Source organism: Grampus griseus (genome assembly GCF_964374135.1).
Source record: "Grampus griseus genome assembly, chromosome: 2".
Lineage (NCBI taxonomy): Eukaryota > Metazoa > Chordata > Mammalia > Artiodactyla > Delphinidae > Grampus > Grampus griseus.
In genome coordinates this window covers 29,483,128-29,503,062 of record NC_139018.1, presented here as the reverse complement: position 1 = coordinate 29,503,062, position 19,935 = coordinate 29,483,128, and the positions used below count along the sequence as shown (strand labels likewise).

The 19,935-nt window shown below is 48.2% G+C and overlaps 1 protein-coding gene across 2 annotated transcripts in view; it reads right to left on the bottom strand.

Moving 5' to 3' along the window:
• DPF3 (double PHD fingers 3) overlaps positions 1-19,541 on the bottom strand; it is a gene marked incomplete at both ends in the record, with an annotated part of 255,039 nt that extends 235,498 nt beyond the window's left edge. For both annotated transcript variants that reach the window (XR_014296384.1, XM_082648770.1), the window contains one exon: positions 19,510-19,541. Coding sequence is in view for 1 of the 2 variants with exons in the window: in XM_082648770.1 (XP_082504896.1) it covers positions 19,510-19,541 (32 nt within the window). The remainder of the gene's footprint in view (positions 1-19,509) is intronic.
• Positions 19,542-19,935: the final 394 nt, after the last annotated feature.

Here is a 19,935-nt window from a genome sequence, read left to right as displayed (position 1 = left end):
CTTCATGACACGCACATGTCTCATTTTTATTTTCTAAATTTTACCCAGAAAAGCCTCCTCAGAACTCATTCAGCCCATCCTTTCCAGGCTCTATTGCTAAATCTCCCTTCAGCCAGGGGGAAATTTTTAGAACATAAATGGGATTAAGTCACTTCCCGACTTAAACCCTGGACTGCTCACTGCTCTTAGGAGAAAGTGCACACCCTTAAAATATCCGTCAGGGCCCTGCATGTTCTGGTCCCTCCTGACCTCTCTTACCCTATCATGAGCCACACTTTCCCTTTCTTTCTTGCACTCCAGCCACAGCAGCCTTCCTTGGTTCTTCCAACATGCCACAGGACCTTTGCACGTGCTGTTCCCTCTGCCTGGGATGAAACATTGCCTCTTCAAGGAAACTTTTCCTCAACATACTAGACTAGAGCAATTCCCTCAGCCTACTCTCTTCTATCTTCCTGGACCTTCCAACATAACACAGATTCAACTTTTATTTATGTATTTATGTGATTAATGTCTATCTCCCCAACTGGACCACAAGCTCCACAAAGATAAAAGTCCACATCGGTTTTGCTTACCACTGTATACTCAGTGCCACAGTAGCTGGTAACCCGTACATGCTCGACTAACATAGGTGCTAAGTGCACCATGGTCTAGAGAGATGTGTGAAGGAAAAAGAGAAATGGCACACAAAGCTGGAGAAATTCACAATGCAAATGACAGGCCAGTGTGAGATGGCGCACTTTCTCCTGGACTTGGAGGGCTGAGAATCTTCTCCAGTGTCACAAGGATGGTGGTCACTGACGCCACAAGATCTCGGGTTCTCTGAAATAAAAGTGTCTGTCCAGGACTGTCCCCAGAGGATGATGAGAATGTGACTTGCCCCTCGGGGAATGTGGGGGCTGAAAAAGAGGGCCAGGAGAGATTGCACGCCCAACTCCTCAATGCCCTGCCTGTTATCTCTCTGAAAACATAGCTTTGTCCCTCACTATCAGGACGCCGAGAGAGAGCGGGGACAAGAAGGTCACAGACAGAAGGGATCTGCCCCCCTCCTATCTGGAGCCACAGAAACAGGCGAGCTCAGGTTATCTTTGTGTTCACTTCTGTTCCCCAGAGATGCACGGGGTGTGGGGTGGACATGAAGATTTAGACCAGTCAGCTCTGAAAACAGGGTGTTTTTCTGCTTGGTCATCAGACATATGCCCATTCAAGGGAGGCAAAACAAGCTGAAGTTTAGATTCTCTGACGAGGCTATGGAGTCCCATCAATTACACGACGTGGAAAAAACTTTGGACAGTTAAAAATAACATAGGGGTCTGGTGTTTGGAAGATCTGGAGTTTGGAATGCCAGCTTGTCAAGCACAGATCGCTGCCTACAAAAAGCGTGTGCTGGGAACATGTATACACACACCCACCGGGACAGGAGGGCTGCGATCAGCAAGGTGTCCAACAACGGGTTGGCGGGCCACGTGGGAGAAAAGTGCACAGACCAGCTCTCACCCCTACACACTCTGGCCTGAAGGATGTTCAAGCCCTTTTCTAGCTGTGGAAAGGGCAGAGCTCATTCGGGCAGAAAACACTTGCCTCTCCCTTGGAAGAAGCGTCAGTGAATGGAAGCAGGAGCCAGGCGTTCAATCACATGACGGTTCACCTCAATGTGTTGTGTTTCTGCAGCTGTGAAATTCTCGTTCTTTCTCAGAAGGACCCAATGTCAGCACCGATTCAGTGGCATGCAATAACCTGAACTCCCGGACAAAGCATCCCGTAGCTAAATCTCTCTCACATTTTCTAGCACATTTGTTCTAAGAGTTACTAATAATAATGCCATTGAGTTCTAGAGTGTCTTTCCTCTAAGAAAATCAGAGCTTCTCCTACTTATTATCTTATACTCCTTAAGAGGCCACTGTGGGAAAAATCAGCTAGTGTGACTGCATTTTACAGATAGAAAAACGGGGTCACTGCCAACGTCTATTACGAGGATAAGAAGCACCAACTCTTCTAAGCACTGTACGTATATTAACTTGTTTAATTCTTCCAACAACCCTCTAAAGGCAGAAACCATCTCTCGCACTTCGCAGAGGAGAAATTTGAGGCACAGAGGGGTTAGGAATCCTGCCCATGGTCATGGGGCTTGGATGTGAACCCACTCTCTCCAGCTCTAGAGCCCATAGCCAAGCTGTAAGCCACATGGCACTGCTCGCCACCCTCTCACTCCCTAGGATGGGCATCTGAGCTCTCAAAGAGTTTGAGGCTCCAAAGAACCTGAGGACTCAGGTAACACCAGCCTCCCCCTGAAAGCTAGCTCCCTGGAGCCCAGGCCTTCCGGCAGGAGGAAATAAACATTAGGTGAGCAGCTTGGATGGGTAACGGGGTGCCTGGGTGCCTGGGTGGGAGTGGAGAGGCATTACCTTCAGAGTAAACCACTTCCATCCTCCCAGGAAGAAACACAGTCTTAGAGACCTGTAGCCTCACTGCCTGCGCCCCGTCCCACACTCCCACCTCACTCCCCGCAAACCCCACTCCCATGTGAACCATGAAACCAATCCTCGGGGCACCAGCCTTTGACTGCACTACGAGGGTCAGCATTTATGTTTTCTTCCCTGGACTGGATTTGTGTATTTTATTTATAACCATGTATGGGTCGTTATCATTGTTGCTTTTGTTGAAGAAAGGGGGTGGTGATTAAAGTATAGAAAGGGGGAAAGACCTTTAGATCCAGCACTAGGACAGGCTTTATCCTACAGTCCTGCACCACTTGGCAAATGTGCCCAAGCAGCTGGCCAGGGCTGTCCTGTACCCGATGGGATGGATGGCTCATCCAGGGCAAGCCCCCAAGGGTTCCCCTCACCCTCACCCCCTCTGGGAGGTGCCCTGGGAAAGACCCAGAACACATAACCAAGGAAACCAAGAATCAGTGAGAGGGAGTCTCTGGAGGTGGACATCTTCCCTGCTGAGGGACACAGGATGACAACCCCTACCTCCCCCTGGAGTCTCTCTTTTGGCCTCTGAGGTGTTCAAGTTCTTCCTGAGAATTGGCTGCCAAACTGGGGCTCCACTCAGAGCTACCTGGCCCCAGGCTATTTCATTTTTTACCTTCTGTTCATAGACCCCTCCCACTCCCGTCCAGCCACATGGATCCATTTGCTATCACCCACACATCCCTTCCTACCTGGCCCTCCCACCACCACCCCAAAGGAAGAGGGTTCTCTAAGGAATTACTCAAATGCTTCCCAAATCCTTGTTCACATCCCTTTCATGCCTGAACTTCTCCATCCTCAGCCTCCACCACTCCTGAGCCTGACCAGATCCCACTTTCCTTCCAAACTCAGCTCCAAGCCGCCTCCTCCCTGAAACCTCTGACATACCCACCGTGGGACCGCTTTCTGTCTTCCAATTTCACAGACCCCTCGGGGGCTGGACCGCTCACAGAGCGCAGTTAATCCCACCATGTAACCTCACGCACTCTGTTTCTTCTCCATGGCTTCTTCTCACCTGTTTGCTGTGTGCAAGCTTTGCCTTTTCCTCCTTCTCTCTCCCTGCTCCCACATTGATAAGATAGAGTGTGCCCTCCTGGGGACTAGGCAGAATACTCTTCCCTTCCTTTTGTGCCTCTTCAATGCTTTTTTTTTTTTTTTTTTTTTTTTGCAGTACGCGGACCTCTCACTGTTGTGGCCTCTCCCGTTGCGGAGCACAGGCTCTGGACGCGCAGGCTCAGCGGCCATGGCTCACGGGCCCAGCCGCTCCGCGGCACGTGGGATCTTCCTGGACCGGGGCACGAACCCATGTCCCCTGCATCATCAGGCAGACTCTCAACCACTGCGCCACCAGGGAAGCCCTCTTCAATGCCTTTTGATCAAGGTGCGATGCATGAGGAAAGGAGAAAGATGTCAACAGGGCACAGATGAAGGGGACAAGGTCAGAACGAAACCAAGGCTGGAGGTGCAAACCTTGATATGAAGCATTAAGTGGATTATTCCTCTATCTAGGGCTCACAGAGCATTGGGGAGGTTTAGATCTGAGTCAAGGAATGAAATAAGAAGCAGAAAGTAAAAGAAAAGAGTAACCAGTGGGCTTTTCCTTCCTGGGGATTTGAAAAGCTACAATAGAGCCTGAAGCAGAGATGCCAGGAGGTTGGACTGCCCAAGGCTGCCAGCTCTGGGTCTTGGAGAAAGGTGGGGACATTTCAGAGCTTTTATATTGTCCAGACCAGTTCATCTGCGTCACAAAGGAGACAGGAACTCCTGGCAACACTGGGCAATGATAGAGATGGTTGCATCCATCAGAGCTTCTTTTGTCCTGTATTTCTCAGGAAGCTGAACACACTGTAGGCAGATAATGGGTGAACATAAATGATCACCAGAAGAGGGACCTATATAATTGGGTCTCTCAGTTAGGCAGATCACCAAATAATAAAACAATCCTATTGCTCCAAGGATAGCAAGAGCTAGCTCCGTCTCAGAAAGGTTCCTACATTCAGACCCACGAACCAGTCAGGCTCTATCCCTCCCCCATGCTGACTGGGATCTCCAGCCCCTGAGATAGCAAACAATGCCCCCTGGTGTGCTATGGACCAGGGAACTATGGGAAATTTCTGAATTTCATAGAACTCCGTAGATCAGTGTTCATCTCAGCTACCCTGTGCATAACTGACCTAAAATCGAATGATCCAAACCTGTTTCCCATCCCCCAGAGATGTGTGTAATTAGATAAAATGAGGACAGAATATGTATAAGTATCTGTTATACTGGGATGGCTGCCCAGAAAGGAAATGAGCACCAGGAACCGGATGGCCCCATGTGCACCCTCTGTACTGAAGGGCTATACCCGGGACTGAAGGAGAGTTAACTTCCAGAGTAGGTGCTGGTGCAGTATGAACCTCTCTGAATTCACAAACACTTTGGTACAACCCTGCTCCTCCAGCCTATACTTCGTGCACCATCAGCACTTTTTCTAGCTCTCCACGTTGAAGGATGTCTAGTGGACGAGAATCTGAGTTAAAACTTGACTTGAATAGCCTGTCTCCACCTTCCTTCTGACACAGAAAGGCCTCTCCAGTGTGGCACCTTCCTCCACATGGTCCCAACACTGAATGTTCTGGAGGGTCGAAAAGCAGCAAGAGGACATGCAAAAGTTATGAGGATAGAGATTTCTCTCTCTCTCAATATGAAGAATAAAGGCCCTCACATGATCCCCAGGACATCATTTTTTGTTTCATTGTCACATGAATTTACCTGCACTGAACATGGTTGGGAGAGAGTCATAGGGAAAGTTATATCTATGTAGGCATTATGAAAGTATAGGAAATTCTCTCAAAGAATATCTATCTGAAAACAGTGACTGGGCCACAGTTACCTCCAAAGCTCAGTAGGACAGGCAACAGACTCTCACCAGATCCCAACTTTGGGTTAAACCATTATAGTACCTGTACCTTCTGGTCTCTTCTACCTTAAAAACCCATAAAAGTCCTCAGGTATACCGAAGGCTAAAGGAAATCCCATACACAGCTGAGCATATAGTAGGCACTTAGTAAAAGTGTGGTTGATTTATCAGTGGCTAGTCACAAGCCCTGGGTTACTTAGTCCCTGAAAGAGGACAGAGCAAAAAGACTTGCCTTTAATTCCCAAGACCAAAGGGAAGGAAAGCCAAGTTTTTCAGATCCACAAGGATGAAGTGGTAAAGAGCCAACGGGCTAGAATAAATGACGATGACAATCATCACAGCCTCACACGCTACATGCAAGCAGGGCAAGCTTGTGCCTATTTTCTGACTACAGAAACTGTAGAATTGGGGGAAAGGAATTCTGCTGCCTTTTCCAAACTCCTGCCAGGGAGAGAATGAGAAACAAGTGGACTCTAAAGAGCTAGAAGCAAATTAGGTGGGAAGAGCCTGCTGGCTTCATTTGCTCAGTTACTCCACACACATTTATTAAGTGCCTGCTATGCTAGATCCTATAGGGATAGAAAAGCACAGGCAGCCACCCTCCCAGTCTTCCAAGGCCTTACAGTCTAACCAACCAGCGTTAAGTATTTCAGTGGCGGGGAGAGAAGAGTATGCTTGGGACTATGGGGCCAAGGACAGGGGTGGCCAATTCTACCTGAGGGCCAGCAAGGGCTTTGCCAGGGAAGAGGGGACTTTGAAGTGTCTGGAAGATGAGCAAGTAGATGTTCGTCATGTGCCTCTGGGGCAGGATAGGGCTGAGGAGCCACAAGCAGTTTGGTAAGACTGTAGGGGAAGTGGGAATGGTGCCACCTGTCTGAGCAGGGATACAGAAGCATCCTTTCACGGTAACAAGTTCACCCACATCGCTCATTCTAAGGTTCTTAACCTGGAGCCCATGTACCTCTAGCCCATCTGCTGATGGGCTCCTCCAAGTCTGTGAACCCCATAAAACCATAGGCATATGTTCACACCTATCTGCATTTTTTCTGGGGAGATGATCCAGAACTTCCATAGGATTCTCAAAAGGGCCTGTAATTGCCAAGGAAAAGTGAAAAAGAAACACTCAATAGGACATTGAGTTGCCTGAACACCAAACTGTGATGTTAGAAGCCATGGTTTTCTGTCTCTGTACCCTGAAGATAGCTTAGTACCTGACATATCATAGGTTTTCAGAATTAGCAGAGCTCAAGGGATGAATACAAGGAGATGGGAAGAAATCGCCATTTTCATCATCAAAACAAACATTGTGTGCACAGACATTCGTGTGCCAGTCAGTGGGCTAGATTTTACAAACCAATACCTCTTAACATAAAGGCACATGGAAAAATATCTTCTCAATTTCCTGTTCACAGGATTGCAAAGCCAAGTCCCTAAATGTGGATACAAGTCACCCAGGGCAAATCACTGCAATCCCAGATCAGGCTCAAACTTTAGTTGGCAGTTGCCTAGCAACGAATAACCCTGAAGACACATCACCAAATAGAGATGCCAAAAGGGCATTCTGTGGACAAGCTGGTTCTGAAAACTAGCCCCCACGCAAGTTTGTCTTCCAGGCCTCTCTGGGACTGTTGGGGGAAGAAGCAGACTTTGCAGCCAAAAGGAAGCTGGAAGAGGGGGTGGAAGGTGTTCAGATGGTGGTGTGTAACAAGTGGGCACAGAAACAGGGAACCGAGGGCTGAGGGACCAGGCAGCCTCAAATAGAGAAGGCAATTGGTGCCTCTGCAGGTCCTCTTTCAGACCGTACCTACAATTACTCTTCTGAGCAGTTGCTGAGCAAATCCCAGCCATATCTAAAGATGCAGAAAGTGGCAGAAGACTTGACTGCACCTACATCCAGCCCTGCCCTGAAGTCATCATCCTCTAGCAGTTCCACTGAACTACGTCAGTTTGGGGTGAGCAAGATGACAGACCTCCAGACCCAGGAAGCAGTTTTTATCCAGCTCTCCAGGGCAGCTCGCTCCCTTACAGAGGCAGCAAGCACCAAAGAGGCAAAGAGACCTCACTTTCTAAAATTCCGATTTTTTTGTTTTTTCTTTAATGAAAAGCTCAGAAACTCCTTCTGCTGAGGCAGGTGAGACTGGGATTCCTAAGACAAAAGTTCTAATCCAAATCATGGCATAGGCCAACACTAGGCACCTCTCCCTGCGCAATGGTAGAAAGCTTGGGAAGAAAGCTTGGGCCTCCTTCAGAACCCGTTCTCCTGGAAGGTCTTGGGGGCCAGGGGGAAGGGGCAAACAAATATATATCAGTCAGGAAGCGACTCAGGAAGAACAAATGCGGAAGTCAAACAACAACAAATAAGGCGGATATAAATCCAGATAAAATATTAAAATCATTAAAGGGCTGCTGCTCCCTGAAGATTGGGAAAAATGAAGAGAGTTAATTAAAAGCAATCTCCATGCACTGCTGAGCCAGCCGGCCCTGATAAATCAACAGCTGGGGCTTCTGTGGAGGGCAGTCAGGGGGCTTCAGGAGTGGGGTGCAGGGGGGGGCTGCCGGCCGGGGGAGGGGGGCTGCTGCAGAGATGGCAGTGACGTCCAGTTGAACACAGTGACTTAAGTTTCGTGTCTTATTAAATATTTTATGACCACTGAATAAAGCTGTTCTTCCAAGCGGGGAGAAAATGATCATTCGGGTGAACAAAAAGTGAGGAAGATAAGGGTGAAGAGATATTTTTTGTTTGATTCAAGACATACTTGGGACCATGATGTCAGCATCTCTGATCTTGCCTCAGATGCAGAGGCTTTTGTTTCTTCTCTCTACCTGATCTGCACAGGTAGATGCCTCTTCTAAATTCTCTCTGCAAAACCCTGGGCTATGTTTGTTTTGGGGGTTGGGGGAAGCAGTGCAAAGTCAGGGAAAGAAATGAAGAGGAAGAGGAGATAAAAAAGACCTTCAAAATTCTCATTGTTGATCCAAGCCAGACTTTTAGCGCAAAACTAAAAGGTCAGTGGAAATTGTGGGAACTTTCTTTTTTTTTTCTTTCTTGCTTTCTCTTTCTTTTTCCTCCTTTCTTTCTCTACCTCCTTCCTTCCCCCTTTTCTCTGCAGTCAGATAAAGTTTCTGTTCTTCATTTTAAACAAAAAAGAGCTCAGAACTTTGGGGGCCAATCTAAGTTAAAAAAAAAAAACAGCAATTTTATGTATTACAAAAATGGCCCTTCTCTATTCTAAGGGAACCCTCCAGTTCTTCCTTGATGGAAATACAATCAAGAGAAATGATTAGGAGAAAGTGGGGTTTTTTTCCTCCACAGAATTGGGATTGGAAGGGGGTGTGTGCATGGGGAAACATAAGGAATTATGCATTTGGATATGCATTTTAATTAGGTGGACAGAAGCAGCCGCCTGTTAATTTTTCTTGCTTGTTTCCACTTAGCATTCATCACAGGCAAAACCACCATAGAGCACTCCCACGATAATAGATGGTTCTGCATTGGCTAAGTCCTCAGGGAAAATAATTAGCAGGAGAGAATATATTCTCTCCACTTCAACTACCCCAACCACCCTGCCCTCCCCCACCTCCAGCACCACATTGCCTCCGCCCTCCCCCCAACCCCACAACTGACAGTGGTTTCACTAGAAGCCTAAGGGAGCAGTCCGCCTCCTGGTTTACAAGCACTTACTTTGCCCTGCCAAAGAACAAGGGTCTGGAAGGAGAAACGGACTGGAGGCCTTCATTGGAGTGGAAGCCCCTAGATACAGGGAGGGAGGCTCTATGCCGCTTAGCTGCGAGGGGCAGGCTCGCAATCAGAATTGGCCAGGACAGGATGAAAAAAGCTCCAAAGAGGGTGAGACAGTTCTCCCTGAGCTCAACTAGCAGCAAACAGAGATATGTAAAGAGTCCTTGGTTGAGGATAATGGGAGTAGGGATGACGTTTCTCATTTAATTTGCTTTTATAAAGTACAGGAATGCTGTGGGTTTGCAGCAAGCTTGGATCTGAAGCATTTCCAAGGCTGGCAAATAACTCTGTCATTCTAATATTTGACCCTCGCCACGATGCTGTCCATAGTCTACTCTTGTATAAAGAATCAATTCTTGCCGCTGACCCCCTATGTCAACAGCACACCCTCCTTGCTCACAAGCAGATTTAAACCCCAGCCCCCCTGTCACCCCCTCTCCCTCCCTGGAGTCTTCTTGATAGAAGGAGGAGCCAGAGACTGGCTGATGACAGGAGCCCAAGTTCCAGGAGAGCACTCCCTCTGCCCACCAGCGTCTGATTCCTCTGATCACGGGTGGACTCAGTACAGGGCTGACAGTGGGAAATGAAATGAGGACTTCCCTTGAGCTCATATTCTCACCTATTTCAAACCCAGACAATGTAAAAAAGCCCACTGAGATCCCAGGGCTATTTACACACAGCTGGACGAGTGAGGCTTTGCATTTACTGAGAAACAATGATTAGATATGATATGTAATGCCAGGATCTTTTCGTTTATTTTAGTTTTAATATAGTAATGTTTATGAGACATTGCTGACTCTCTGAGAAGGCCTCAGTTAGCTACGAGAAACTTTGCAGTTCTAGTAACACCTCACATTTGTACTTTACACCTTCTGAAATGTTTTCACAACCATTATTTCATCTGGGCCCCTTGCAGGGGGTAAGCAGGGCTGGGTACAGGGAAAGGAAGCGAAAGGAGATACAAGCCCTTCTCACCTTATGAAAAAATAGGCCAGATTTGCTACCTCTTGACTTTCAAGCTGTCCTGTCATCCCAGGTGCTCCTTCCACCTGAACCCCTGTTGCCAGATGAAACCTCCACTCTGCCTAGGAAACCTTCACTCCAAGTCTCACCAGGTAACTACTACTGCTGCAGCTTCTGGAGCCCCCCCAAACCCAAACCCTGGCCCCCACAGGGAGCCACTGCCCTCAAAGGGTTGGGGTTAGGGGGACAAAGTGAAGGCAATCCTTGTGGCTGGGGATGAGAGAAGTGAGTCTCTGGGTTCCCAGGGCATTTACCCCTCCTCCCCAAAACAGTGGTTGTTCCACGGGGGAGGGGGGTAAAAAGGTTGAATTCTATGATACTATCAGTATTTTTTTTTTAAGTTTACAAGGAGGGAGTTGCCTGTACTATCTAGAAATGTACTCCCTGGGTTTTAATAAGTCTAAAAATGAAGGGGGACCTAAGCACATACCCAAAAGAACTGAAAGCAGGGACTCAAATAGCTACTTACACACCCATGTTCATAGCAGTATTATTCACAATAGTCAAAAGGTGGAAACAACCCAAGTGCCCATCATTGGATGAACAGATAAACAAAATAAGGCATATACATACAATAGAATATTATTCAGCCGTAAAAAGGAAGGAAATTCTGACACATGCTGTAACAAAGCTGAACCTTAAGGACATTATGCTAAGCTAAATAAGCCAGTCACAAAAGGACAAATATTGTATAATTCCATTTATATGAGGTGCTTAGAAGAGGCAAATTTATAGAGACATAAAGTAGAACGGTGGTTAGCAGGGACTGGAATGGGGGCGGGAGGAGGATGAGGGGTTATTGTTTAATGGGTACAGAGTTTGTTTAGGACGATTTTTTAAATTCTGGAAACGGATAGTATGGATGGTTGCAAGACATTATAAATGTACTTAATGCCAGTGAACTGACACTTAAAATGGTTAAAATGGCACATCTACATGTCATATATGCTAAATATACATGTTATGTGCATTTTACCACTAGTAGTAAAAAAATTTAAGGGGCTGCCTCTGTATGCTGGAGGTCAGGGTGACCATTTTGTTTTGTTTTTCTTTCATTTTATCTCTCACAATTTAGGCTTTTATGAATTCTGGTAGGTTTTACAACCCCTCTTCCTCCTTTAGACTTGTAGCAAATTGCCAAGGGAGCTTCCAAACAAAGGAAAGCCTGATAATAACACCCCCAGAAGAATCTGGGATGTTCTGGAGGCATGTCACTGAATGAGAGGCAGTGAATTCCAGTTTAGACACTGCTAAATACCCACTTGGGTATGGCCAGACTCTGTGTGTCTGCTAAACACCTCCATTTCCTCAGCAGTTATCACGGGATACAACAGAGGAAGCTCACTGAGACATCAGTACAGGCCCACATGCTTCGGCTCACTGAACAGTCAGGTAACTGCAGCTGCCCAGATGGAAGTGAAATAAGCACTTTATTTACATGTTAATTGGGATGGGTGCCGTGGTAGAGGGGAGAGCTGTTCCAAGGAGACTGTAGATAAATGAAATCCAGAGAAGAAAAATCTTTTGCTTGGTTCCCTGTCTCCCTCCATACATTTAAAGAAAAGAGGAAGAAAAAGATAGATGTTCTCAATAATTCCAGTCTTTTGCACAACCAAAAACTTTATCTGAGTGCTTGTAAACAACAAAATAGGCTAATTAGTTTTCCCACTTCTCTTTCCATCCTCAAGTTGGAGTGCTAATGAGAAGAAAAGTGTTCAAAAGCGATAATCAGAAGAAAAGTCCACATTTTAAACGGGCCACCACCTGGTCCTCAGGCTTGGGCCCTGAGAAGGGAGAGATTAGAACCCCAAATGGTAGCATAATGTGGCAAGACTGGATCAGAGAAGATGAAACTACGGAAGAGTCTACCAGTCTTAACTCCCCTTTAGAGCCACACTTTAAAAACAAGGAAGGGGACTTCCCTGGTGGCGCAGTGGTTAAGAATCTGCCTGCTAATGCAGGGGACATGGGTTCGAGCCCTGCTCAGGGAAATCCCACATGCCGGGGAGCAACTGAGCCTGTGCACCACAACCACTAAGCCTGTGCTCTAGAGCCCGTGAGCCACAAATACTGAGCCCATGTACCACAACTACTGAAGCCCGCGCACCTAGAGCCCGTGTTCCACAACAAAGAGAAGCCACTGCAATGAGAAGCCCGTGCACCGTAACGAAGAGTAGCCCCTGCTTGCCGCAACTAGAGAAAGCCTGCATGCAGCAAGGAAGACCCAATGCAGCCATAAATAAATTTATTTTTTAAATAAATAAAATAAAAACAAGGAAGAATTTGAACACTGGACCCTAACTATCCTTCTCATCTTAATTAACCATAGTAAGAGCCACAAGTTTTTGACTTGAAAGGAATTTTGGCAATCAAGGTGCATCACCCTCATCTTAAAGACAAGGCATGTGCAGCTCAGAGAAGTTCTGTGTCTAAGATCGAATAGTTAGTGGGTGGTAGGGCTGAAAACAGAGCTCAGATCTCTGGGATTCTCTCCCAGAGCTTCTTCTCTTCCATTACTCTGAAGCTACAAAAGAAAAGCCACTGGTGAGAAACCAATGTGGAAGAGGGACAGAGTTTGAGACAGGGCCACGCTGATGGCAGGTGAAAGTCTGGGGACTGAAAAACCTTCTCTGGTGGAGCTTCCAACTGAAGTTAATACAAACAGCAGATTTTCAAAGTGAATAACAATGAAAAAAACTCACTCATTTCATAGCAACATGAGATGACCACAAGGCAGATTAGACATGTGCCATCATTGTTCCTTGGGCTCTTAACTAAGGCCTGGATAGTGCAGGACTCAATGTGGGCTATTCGAACCCCATTATTAAGAGCTCTGAGCTTAATCCCCTTGCCCCTCCTTGCTTCCAAACACAACCCCCTAAATCTTAGTCTCCTCAAGGCTTCTCTCTTCCCTTGCCACTCCCACCCACTACTACTATTCACAAACACACAACCTAGAAATTCCCAGCACAGGCTGCTCCTCTTTTCCCACCCCCCGCCAAAACACCTCCTAACCACTACTTTTAAAACTCTGAGGGCTTCCCTGGTGGCGCAGCAGTTGAGAGTCCGCCTGCCGATGCAGGGGACACGGGTTCGTGCCCCGGTCCAGGAGGATTCCACATGCCGCGGAGCAGCTGGGCCCGTGAGCCATGGTCGCTGAGCCTGCACATCCAGAGCCTGTGCTCCGCAGCAGGAGAGGCCACAACAGTGAGAGGCCCGCGTACCGCAAAAAAAAAAAAAAAAAAAAAATCTGATGCAAATCACAGGCTTCAAAAACCTTCTTTCAGGGGCTTCCCTGGCGGCGCAGTGGTTGAGAGTCCGCCTGCCGATGCAGGGGACACAGGTTCGTGCCCCAGTCCGGGAAGATCCCACATGCCGCGGAGCGGCTGGGCCCATGAGCCATGGCCGCTGAGCCTGCGCGTCCAGAGCCTGTGCTCCACAACGGGAGAGGCCACAATAGTGAGAGGCTCGCGTACTGCAAAAAAAAAAAAAAACACCACAACACCTCATCTCTCCACAGTTGCTCACACAACTAAAGAAAACTTTGGGGGCTTCCCTGGTGGTGCAGTGGTTGAGAATCTGCCTGCTAATGCAGGGGACATGGGTTCGAGCCCTGGTCTGGGAAGATTCCACATGCCGCGGAGCGACTGGGCCCGTGAGCCACAACTACAGAGCCTGCGCATCTGGAGCCTGTGCTCCGCAACAAGAGAGGCTGCGACAGTGAGAGGCCTGTGCACGGCGATGAAGAGTGGCCCCCGCTCGCCACAACTAGAGAAAGCCCTCGCACAGAAACGAAGACCCAGCACAGCCAAAAATAAATATAAATAAATAAATTTAAAAAAAAAAAGAAAACTTTGGAACTTGCAGTAGATCATAATATCAGTCTCTGTTGCTATTAAACAATCATCTTTTCAAAGTTCCAGACCACACAGTGGTTTTATCCACTTACCTATCCTCTCCCCACCCCCACCCCAGGCCACTCTTTTATCTTTTCTTGTTAAATACCTACATGTTTAAAGATTATTTAAAGCTAGGGTCATGCTTACATAGGCCCCTGCTGGAAAACCCTGGCTGGGCAAAAACTATTTCAGTGGTTGTGGCACTTCTTTGGCCAGGAGCTTGCCACATTGGGCTACATTTGTCTTCTAGTGACTTTCAGAACACTCAGAAACCACAAAAGTTACTTTGAAGAGGTTGGGATAATAAACAGGACTGGATTCTGGTGCCTTTTTATGACCCACCCCCAGCACCACTACAATCAGCATGGCTGCACTTTCAAAACTGAAACATCAGCCTCAGTTTCCTTTCTTTTCCCGGCACAGGCTCAAAACAAAGCCTGTTGACGGTGGCATTTTATTTTTTGCCTTGATCTGAGCAGATGGCTCTGGAACAGCTTTAGACATTACGGTGTTTCTCAGATGTACCTAAATTTCAGCTACCTGCATGATTCCAAAAAGACAAAGGAGGATAAGGAGTCTCCAATTAAGTTGCCTATGAATTCCTGCCCACTTTACGGAACTGAGCAGCTCCCATTCAACTGGGGACCTCTGGATGTCTCCCAGGTGGTCTGCAGGTCCGGCAATTTTCAGAGGTTTAACCTGTGACAATGCCTTCATTTGGGTTCTGGCAGAAATTAATATCCTTTATGGGTATCTCATCCAAACCAGACATTCTTCCCACTGAAAAATAATGTGTGCTAACAAAGTTTGGAAATTTTAAGGATTTTTTTTTTCCGGTGGCAACCATAAGCAGATGCAGAAGGTGGTTCTTAGGCATCTGTCGGCTTAAAATGTCTGAGGGTCCTTTTTCATAAGGGGCTAAAATAATGCCCATAAAAAGCTGCAAGTTTGGGCTTCCCTGGTGGCGCAGTGGTTGGGAGTCCACCTGCCGATGCAGGGGACATGGGTTCGTGCCCCGGTCTGGGAAGATTCCACATGCCGCGGAGCGGCTGCGCCCGTGGGCCATGGCCGCTGAGCCTGCGCGTCCGGAGCCTGTGCTCCGCAAGGGGAGAGGCCGCAACAGTGAGAGGCCCACGTACCACAAAAAAAAAAAAAAAAAAAGCTGCAAGTTCACAAATTCCTAACTGCAATGTTCCCCATTTAGTACCTACCCACGCCCCCCCACCCCAACAGAAAGAGCCAGAAGGAGATTAGAACCAGGAATGTGTCCCCCGAACACCATCCTCTCTGATATCTAAACTGAGTGCCACAGCAAGGGTGAGGTCTGTCTTCTAAGTGGCAACAATTACACAACTTTCACAGGCACAAAACCACTTTAGATTAGAATATGCTGTCTCCAGATCATAGACTGTATAAAAAGATGAAGATCTGAGGTCCATCTATGCCCATGACCAGCTGCTTGACCTTGGCTGAGTAAGCATATTTGCTTCTCCCAGAGCTGTGTCCTTAATAACAAAACAGAGATGTAAAACCATGCCTACAAGCAAGGGAAACTCCTTACAAAAAAGTTTCAATACAATTACGTATATGTATGTTCACATGTTACAAGCATGACCAAATAGTTTTCTGCTCTCATTATTTATAAACAAATAGTTTCTTGGGGTAAATCCCTATTGGTTTATATGGAATAATTAAATAATAATAACTGTTACTCTTTTCTAAGCAGGCAATTAGTATAATAGATATATACGTGCATAATCCAGTCTGGCAGAAGGTGGCAGACATTCCCAGTTAAGTGCATACAAACCAGGGTTTTGATAATTTAATAAAAGAGTAAGTTGTTTAAACTGTTGATAGCAGATTTGGGGGAGGCTGGCTAACCTGAAGTAGAATATCAAATAAGATTAGAATCTATATTAAAAGCAAAAACAAAAAAAGAATATAGCAGGGCAAAAAAAAAAAAGCTTTATGTTTCCTAGGTATGTAGAAATCAACCAGAATACGATAGGTAATGTGGCGGACTTACACATAGACCTTTATCAAATCCATATTTATGTTACCTATATAACATGGCCTTTTACTTCACTACATGGCCCTTATCTTGCATGTACATGTAAGAAATAAGGGTGACTCACACATCTAGGCTCAGACAATGTAGCTGCTAAATTAAATAATGTGCAATACCTATTTACACATCATACATGTCTATCGATGCTTTTAAATTCTATCAGCCCAGATGTGACTGCTTGGTTGTGGAGCCACCTGCCGTGTCCCCTTTGTGATCTGATCAGTCCAGGCGGCTCCTGTTTCTGCCTCTAACACCCTATTGGGCAGTAATAAGATGTTAAAGGCGACAACAGACAGAAAAGCCAGGCTGTCAGCTTCAGAGAGGACGGGGGTGAAGGGTACAAGGAGGAGGAATAAGAAAGGGAGTTGAGGGGAGATCAAAGACAGGCAGGAAGAAAGCTAAACTGCTGAGAGAGGAGATGTGGCTCCAGGAGCTTGGGGCCCTACAGAAGACCCCAAAGCAATGAGATTCAAATTGTGCCATCCAGTTACTCAAGCTATTGAATTATTGAATGTCCCACGTGGAAAAAGCTAGTGTGATGAAAAATGGTCTACACTCAGCATAGGCAGAGCCCTACAGAGATGTTGCATGAAATCTGGGCTTGTTTCTTCCCAGAACATTACCTACCACCACTTTATCCCCCAATCCTAGAGGAAACCTTTGTGTGACCAGTTTCTATAGGGGGCGTCCTTGGTGTTGGCCTTTTTTTTTTTTTTTAAGGGAAGGGAGAGAAAGACTCAGAACGCACACAGAGAAAATGCTGATGTTGTTCAGCTCCGTTTCATTGTCAAGAGGGACACAGGAAGATAAAAACATAGCTCTCCAAACCTTTCTCCCTGCTCCCCTCCTCCCAGCACCCCCATCCATCCCTTCCGCTGGATGTGTCTCTGCGCTTTGTTCTAATTTAGCCCATGCATAATTTATTCACGTGTGTATTGTTTCCTGATCAGCAACTTTTAAAAACAAATGAAACATATAAAGGTGATCTATTAAACAAGTTGTTTTTAAAAATAAAGGCAGATGTTGTAGGTCTCGCTGTAACAACATGCGTGCTCCTACGTTAGCAGTTTAAAAACCTTCTAGGGCGCAGGAGGCTCGGCTGGTCGGGGGTATTGTTTACACACCCTTACCACCAGGGAAAGGGGTCGGGATGCAAAAAAATGAGCGGCTAATTATAAATGACCATTCAACTGCCACCTAGAAAAAGCAGGCTGGGGTGTTGTGTGTATGGCGACACAGAATTACAAATACATCACATTGCACCTGTTTCTAATTATACAAAGTACAAGTGTAATAATTCAGAACTAATTCCAATAATCAGCCCGCTTCTCTGTCCCTTTCCCCACTTCTAACCCCACCCCACACAGCCACTCTCCCCAAATACGCACCCTTCTGCGGTCCAAAAAGCAAAAATAAAAAACTGGAGCGGCAGGAATCAGTGTAGAGACCTTGCGCCCGCCCGCGCGTAAGCGGGCTCCCGGGTAATAACCAGGGTACCGCTTTCCCAGTAGGCAACAAACCCGGCGCACATGTGAAAATAGATTTCTCTAACTTGAGTTTACCAGGAGGCATCAGCCCCGCTACGCGTTTTCGTCTGGAAATGTGAAAACTCCAAATCGGCTGTGGGTTCGGTAAAAACTCACAGCATCAGCTGCGTGGCAGCGCTAGCGACGAGGAGAGGGGATGCGGCGAAGTTACGCCCGTTTATTCTGCCACAAAACATCTTCTTTCTTGGGTGAAACGCTGTGGCGTTCAAGTGCAGCGTATCCTATCCGAGCTTCCGAGCGAGAACTGAAGCCGAGGGCTGCTCTGTAATCAGCCTCAGCTTCCAATGTCCTCTTAGCAGCGTTAATACATATACAGACATTTAAAACTCCGAGATCTGGGACATTCCTACCCCTTTCCCTTATTACCGATAGGAGATAAGCTGGTGCAAACACCTCCCGTTCTCCCCGCGCGTTCCTTCGCGTTAAGAACCCCCTGCCGCCCTCCCGCCTCCCCGCGTGCGAACCTGGCTTTCAACTCCTAGGGGAGCCCCGGGTGCTGACGCGGATGCGCTAAGTTGAAAGAACCTGGGTGGGCATCCGCCACGCACCCGCGAGAATTCGGCACGAAACGGCCCCCACGCGCACCTCTCCCTCCCCTCTCCCGCGACTTCCAGCTGGGAAGTCCTAATCCCAGGCGCGCAGACCCACCCACCCACGCCGCGCCGAGAGAGGGAGCGCCCCTCTGCCAACATTACTGCCAATAGCACCCCTTTTAGAGAGACGCTAGTTTTCCGAAGCCACCCCCGGCTCCGCGATCGCGAGCGGACTTGGCGGCTTAACAGTTCCACCGACTGGAAGGAAGGAAGGAAGGAAGCCAGGATAAAAAGGAGGGGGAAGGAAGGCGAGCAGGAATTGGCTGTCGGACCCGGGGACTGGCCCCCGCGTGTCCTCTCCCAGCCCGCCCCCTCCGTCCCGGATCTGGGCGTCCGCTCAAAGTCTCCCGGCGGCGGCCAGAGGCACCTGCCCCTCGTCTGGCCGGGAGCAGACGCAGCCCGCTCAGGCAGGGAGCCCCAAGCTGCCTCTCGCCTGCCTCGGCTTTTCACCCGGGGGAGGCGAGAACACCATTCATAAGACCTGCAGCTTCCCGGTCTCCAAATCAACCCCAAGTTAACCCGAGTCGTTAATTTACTACAGCCAGCTCCCCCACAAACACACCCGGAGACACACCGGCGACCGCCCGAAGCGCCGTCACGCTCCGGGGGCTGCCCCGGCAGGAAAGCCCCGGGCAACCACCTGGGCCCCAGGGCTCCCGGGACCCGCTGCTCCCCCTGCGATCCTCCCAACTCTGGAAGGTTTGCACAAACTCCCCGCAAGCGATCGGAAGGCGGAGAGCGTCTTGCAAACTCCGGAGCTGCAGCGGTCCGCTCACCCCGGCGGACCTAGCTGCGGGGCGGGGGCCGCGGGCTCCGGAGGCGCGGGGCTCAGCCAAGTGCACCCAGGCCACTCCAGCCCGGCGCTCGCCCCCAGCAGGGCCGCCCCCCGCGCCGCGCTCACCTCCCCGCGAAGCCGGGGACTCAGGGGACCGTGCTGTCCCCGAGCTGCCCACGATCCCCTAGCTGTAGAGCGCTAGAGCGCCTGGCTTCCCTGCCGATAACCCCTCTCTCTCTGTCCGCCAATTTAGAAGAACACAGATGTGACAATTTTCTTCTTGTTAATTGCAACTCCTGACATTTCTGCGCGTTGGGGAAAAAAAAAAAAAAAAGATGAAGAAGTAAGAGCTGAAAGAAAAGAGAGAAGCCCCGCCGCGGCTGTAGGCGCCTGCAAGCACAGTGCATAGGCAGCGCTCGGCCCGCAGAAGGCGCCTTTTTTTTTTTCAAATTGAAACCACGCGGAATATGTACATTTTTTAGTCTTACTTACGCTTTCAGGGGGTTGTGAATGACAGTCGCCATTTTGCTACAATGTAACAGAATATTGTCTGTCTCGGAGTTCTAAAGGTTTGCTCAGGGGAAGCGGAGAGCCAATCAGAGCACGGGATACCGGCCCGCCGGCCAATCGGCGCGGCTGGTCGCCAGGTGGGCGGGGCCTGCACGGTGGTAGTTATTAGGGGAGCTGTCAAAGCCCAGAGGTCACTCCCTTTTGTAGAGCCCGAGAGCAAGCAGGTCTTAAAGGGGCAGTACCGCGCGAGCAGCTTCTTTTTCGGATTGAGCAAAGTGGAGACGCACAGCAGAGTATTTTAGTTTGGTTTGAATCCCTACTTTCTAAATAACTGCAGAGAGTTGCGCTCCTGGACAGAAATGTTTAAGTCCTGGACAGAAATATTTAAGTATTGCCAACAAACCACTG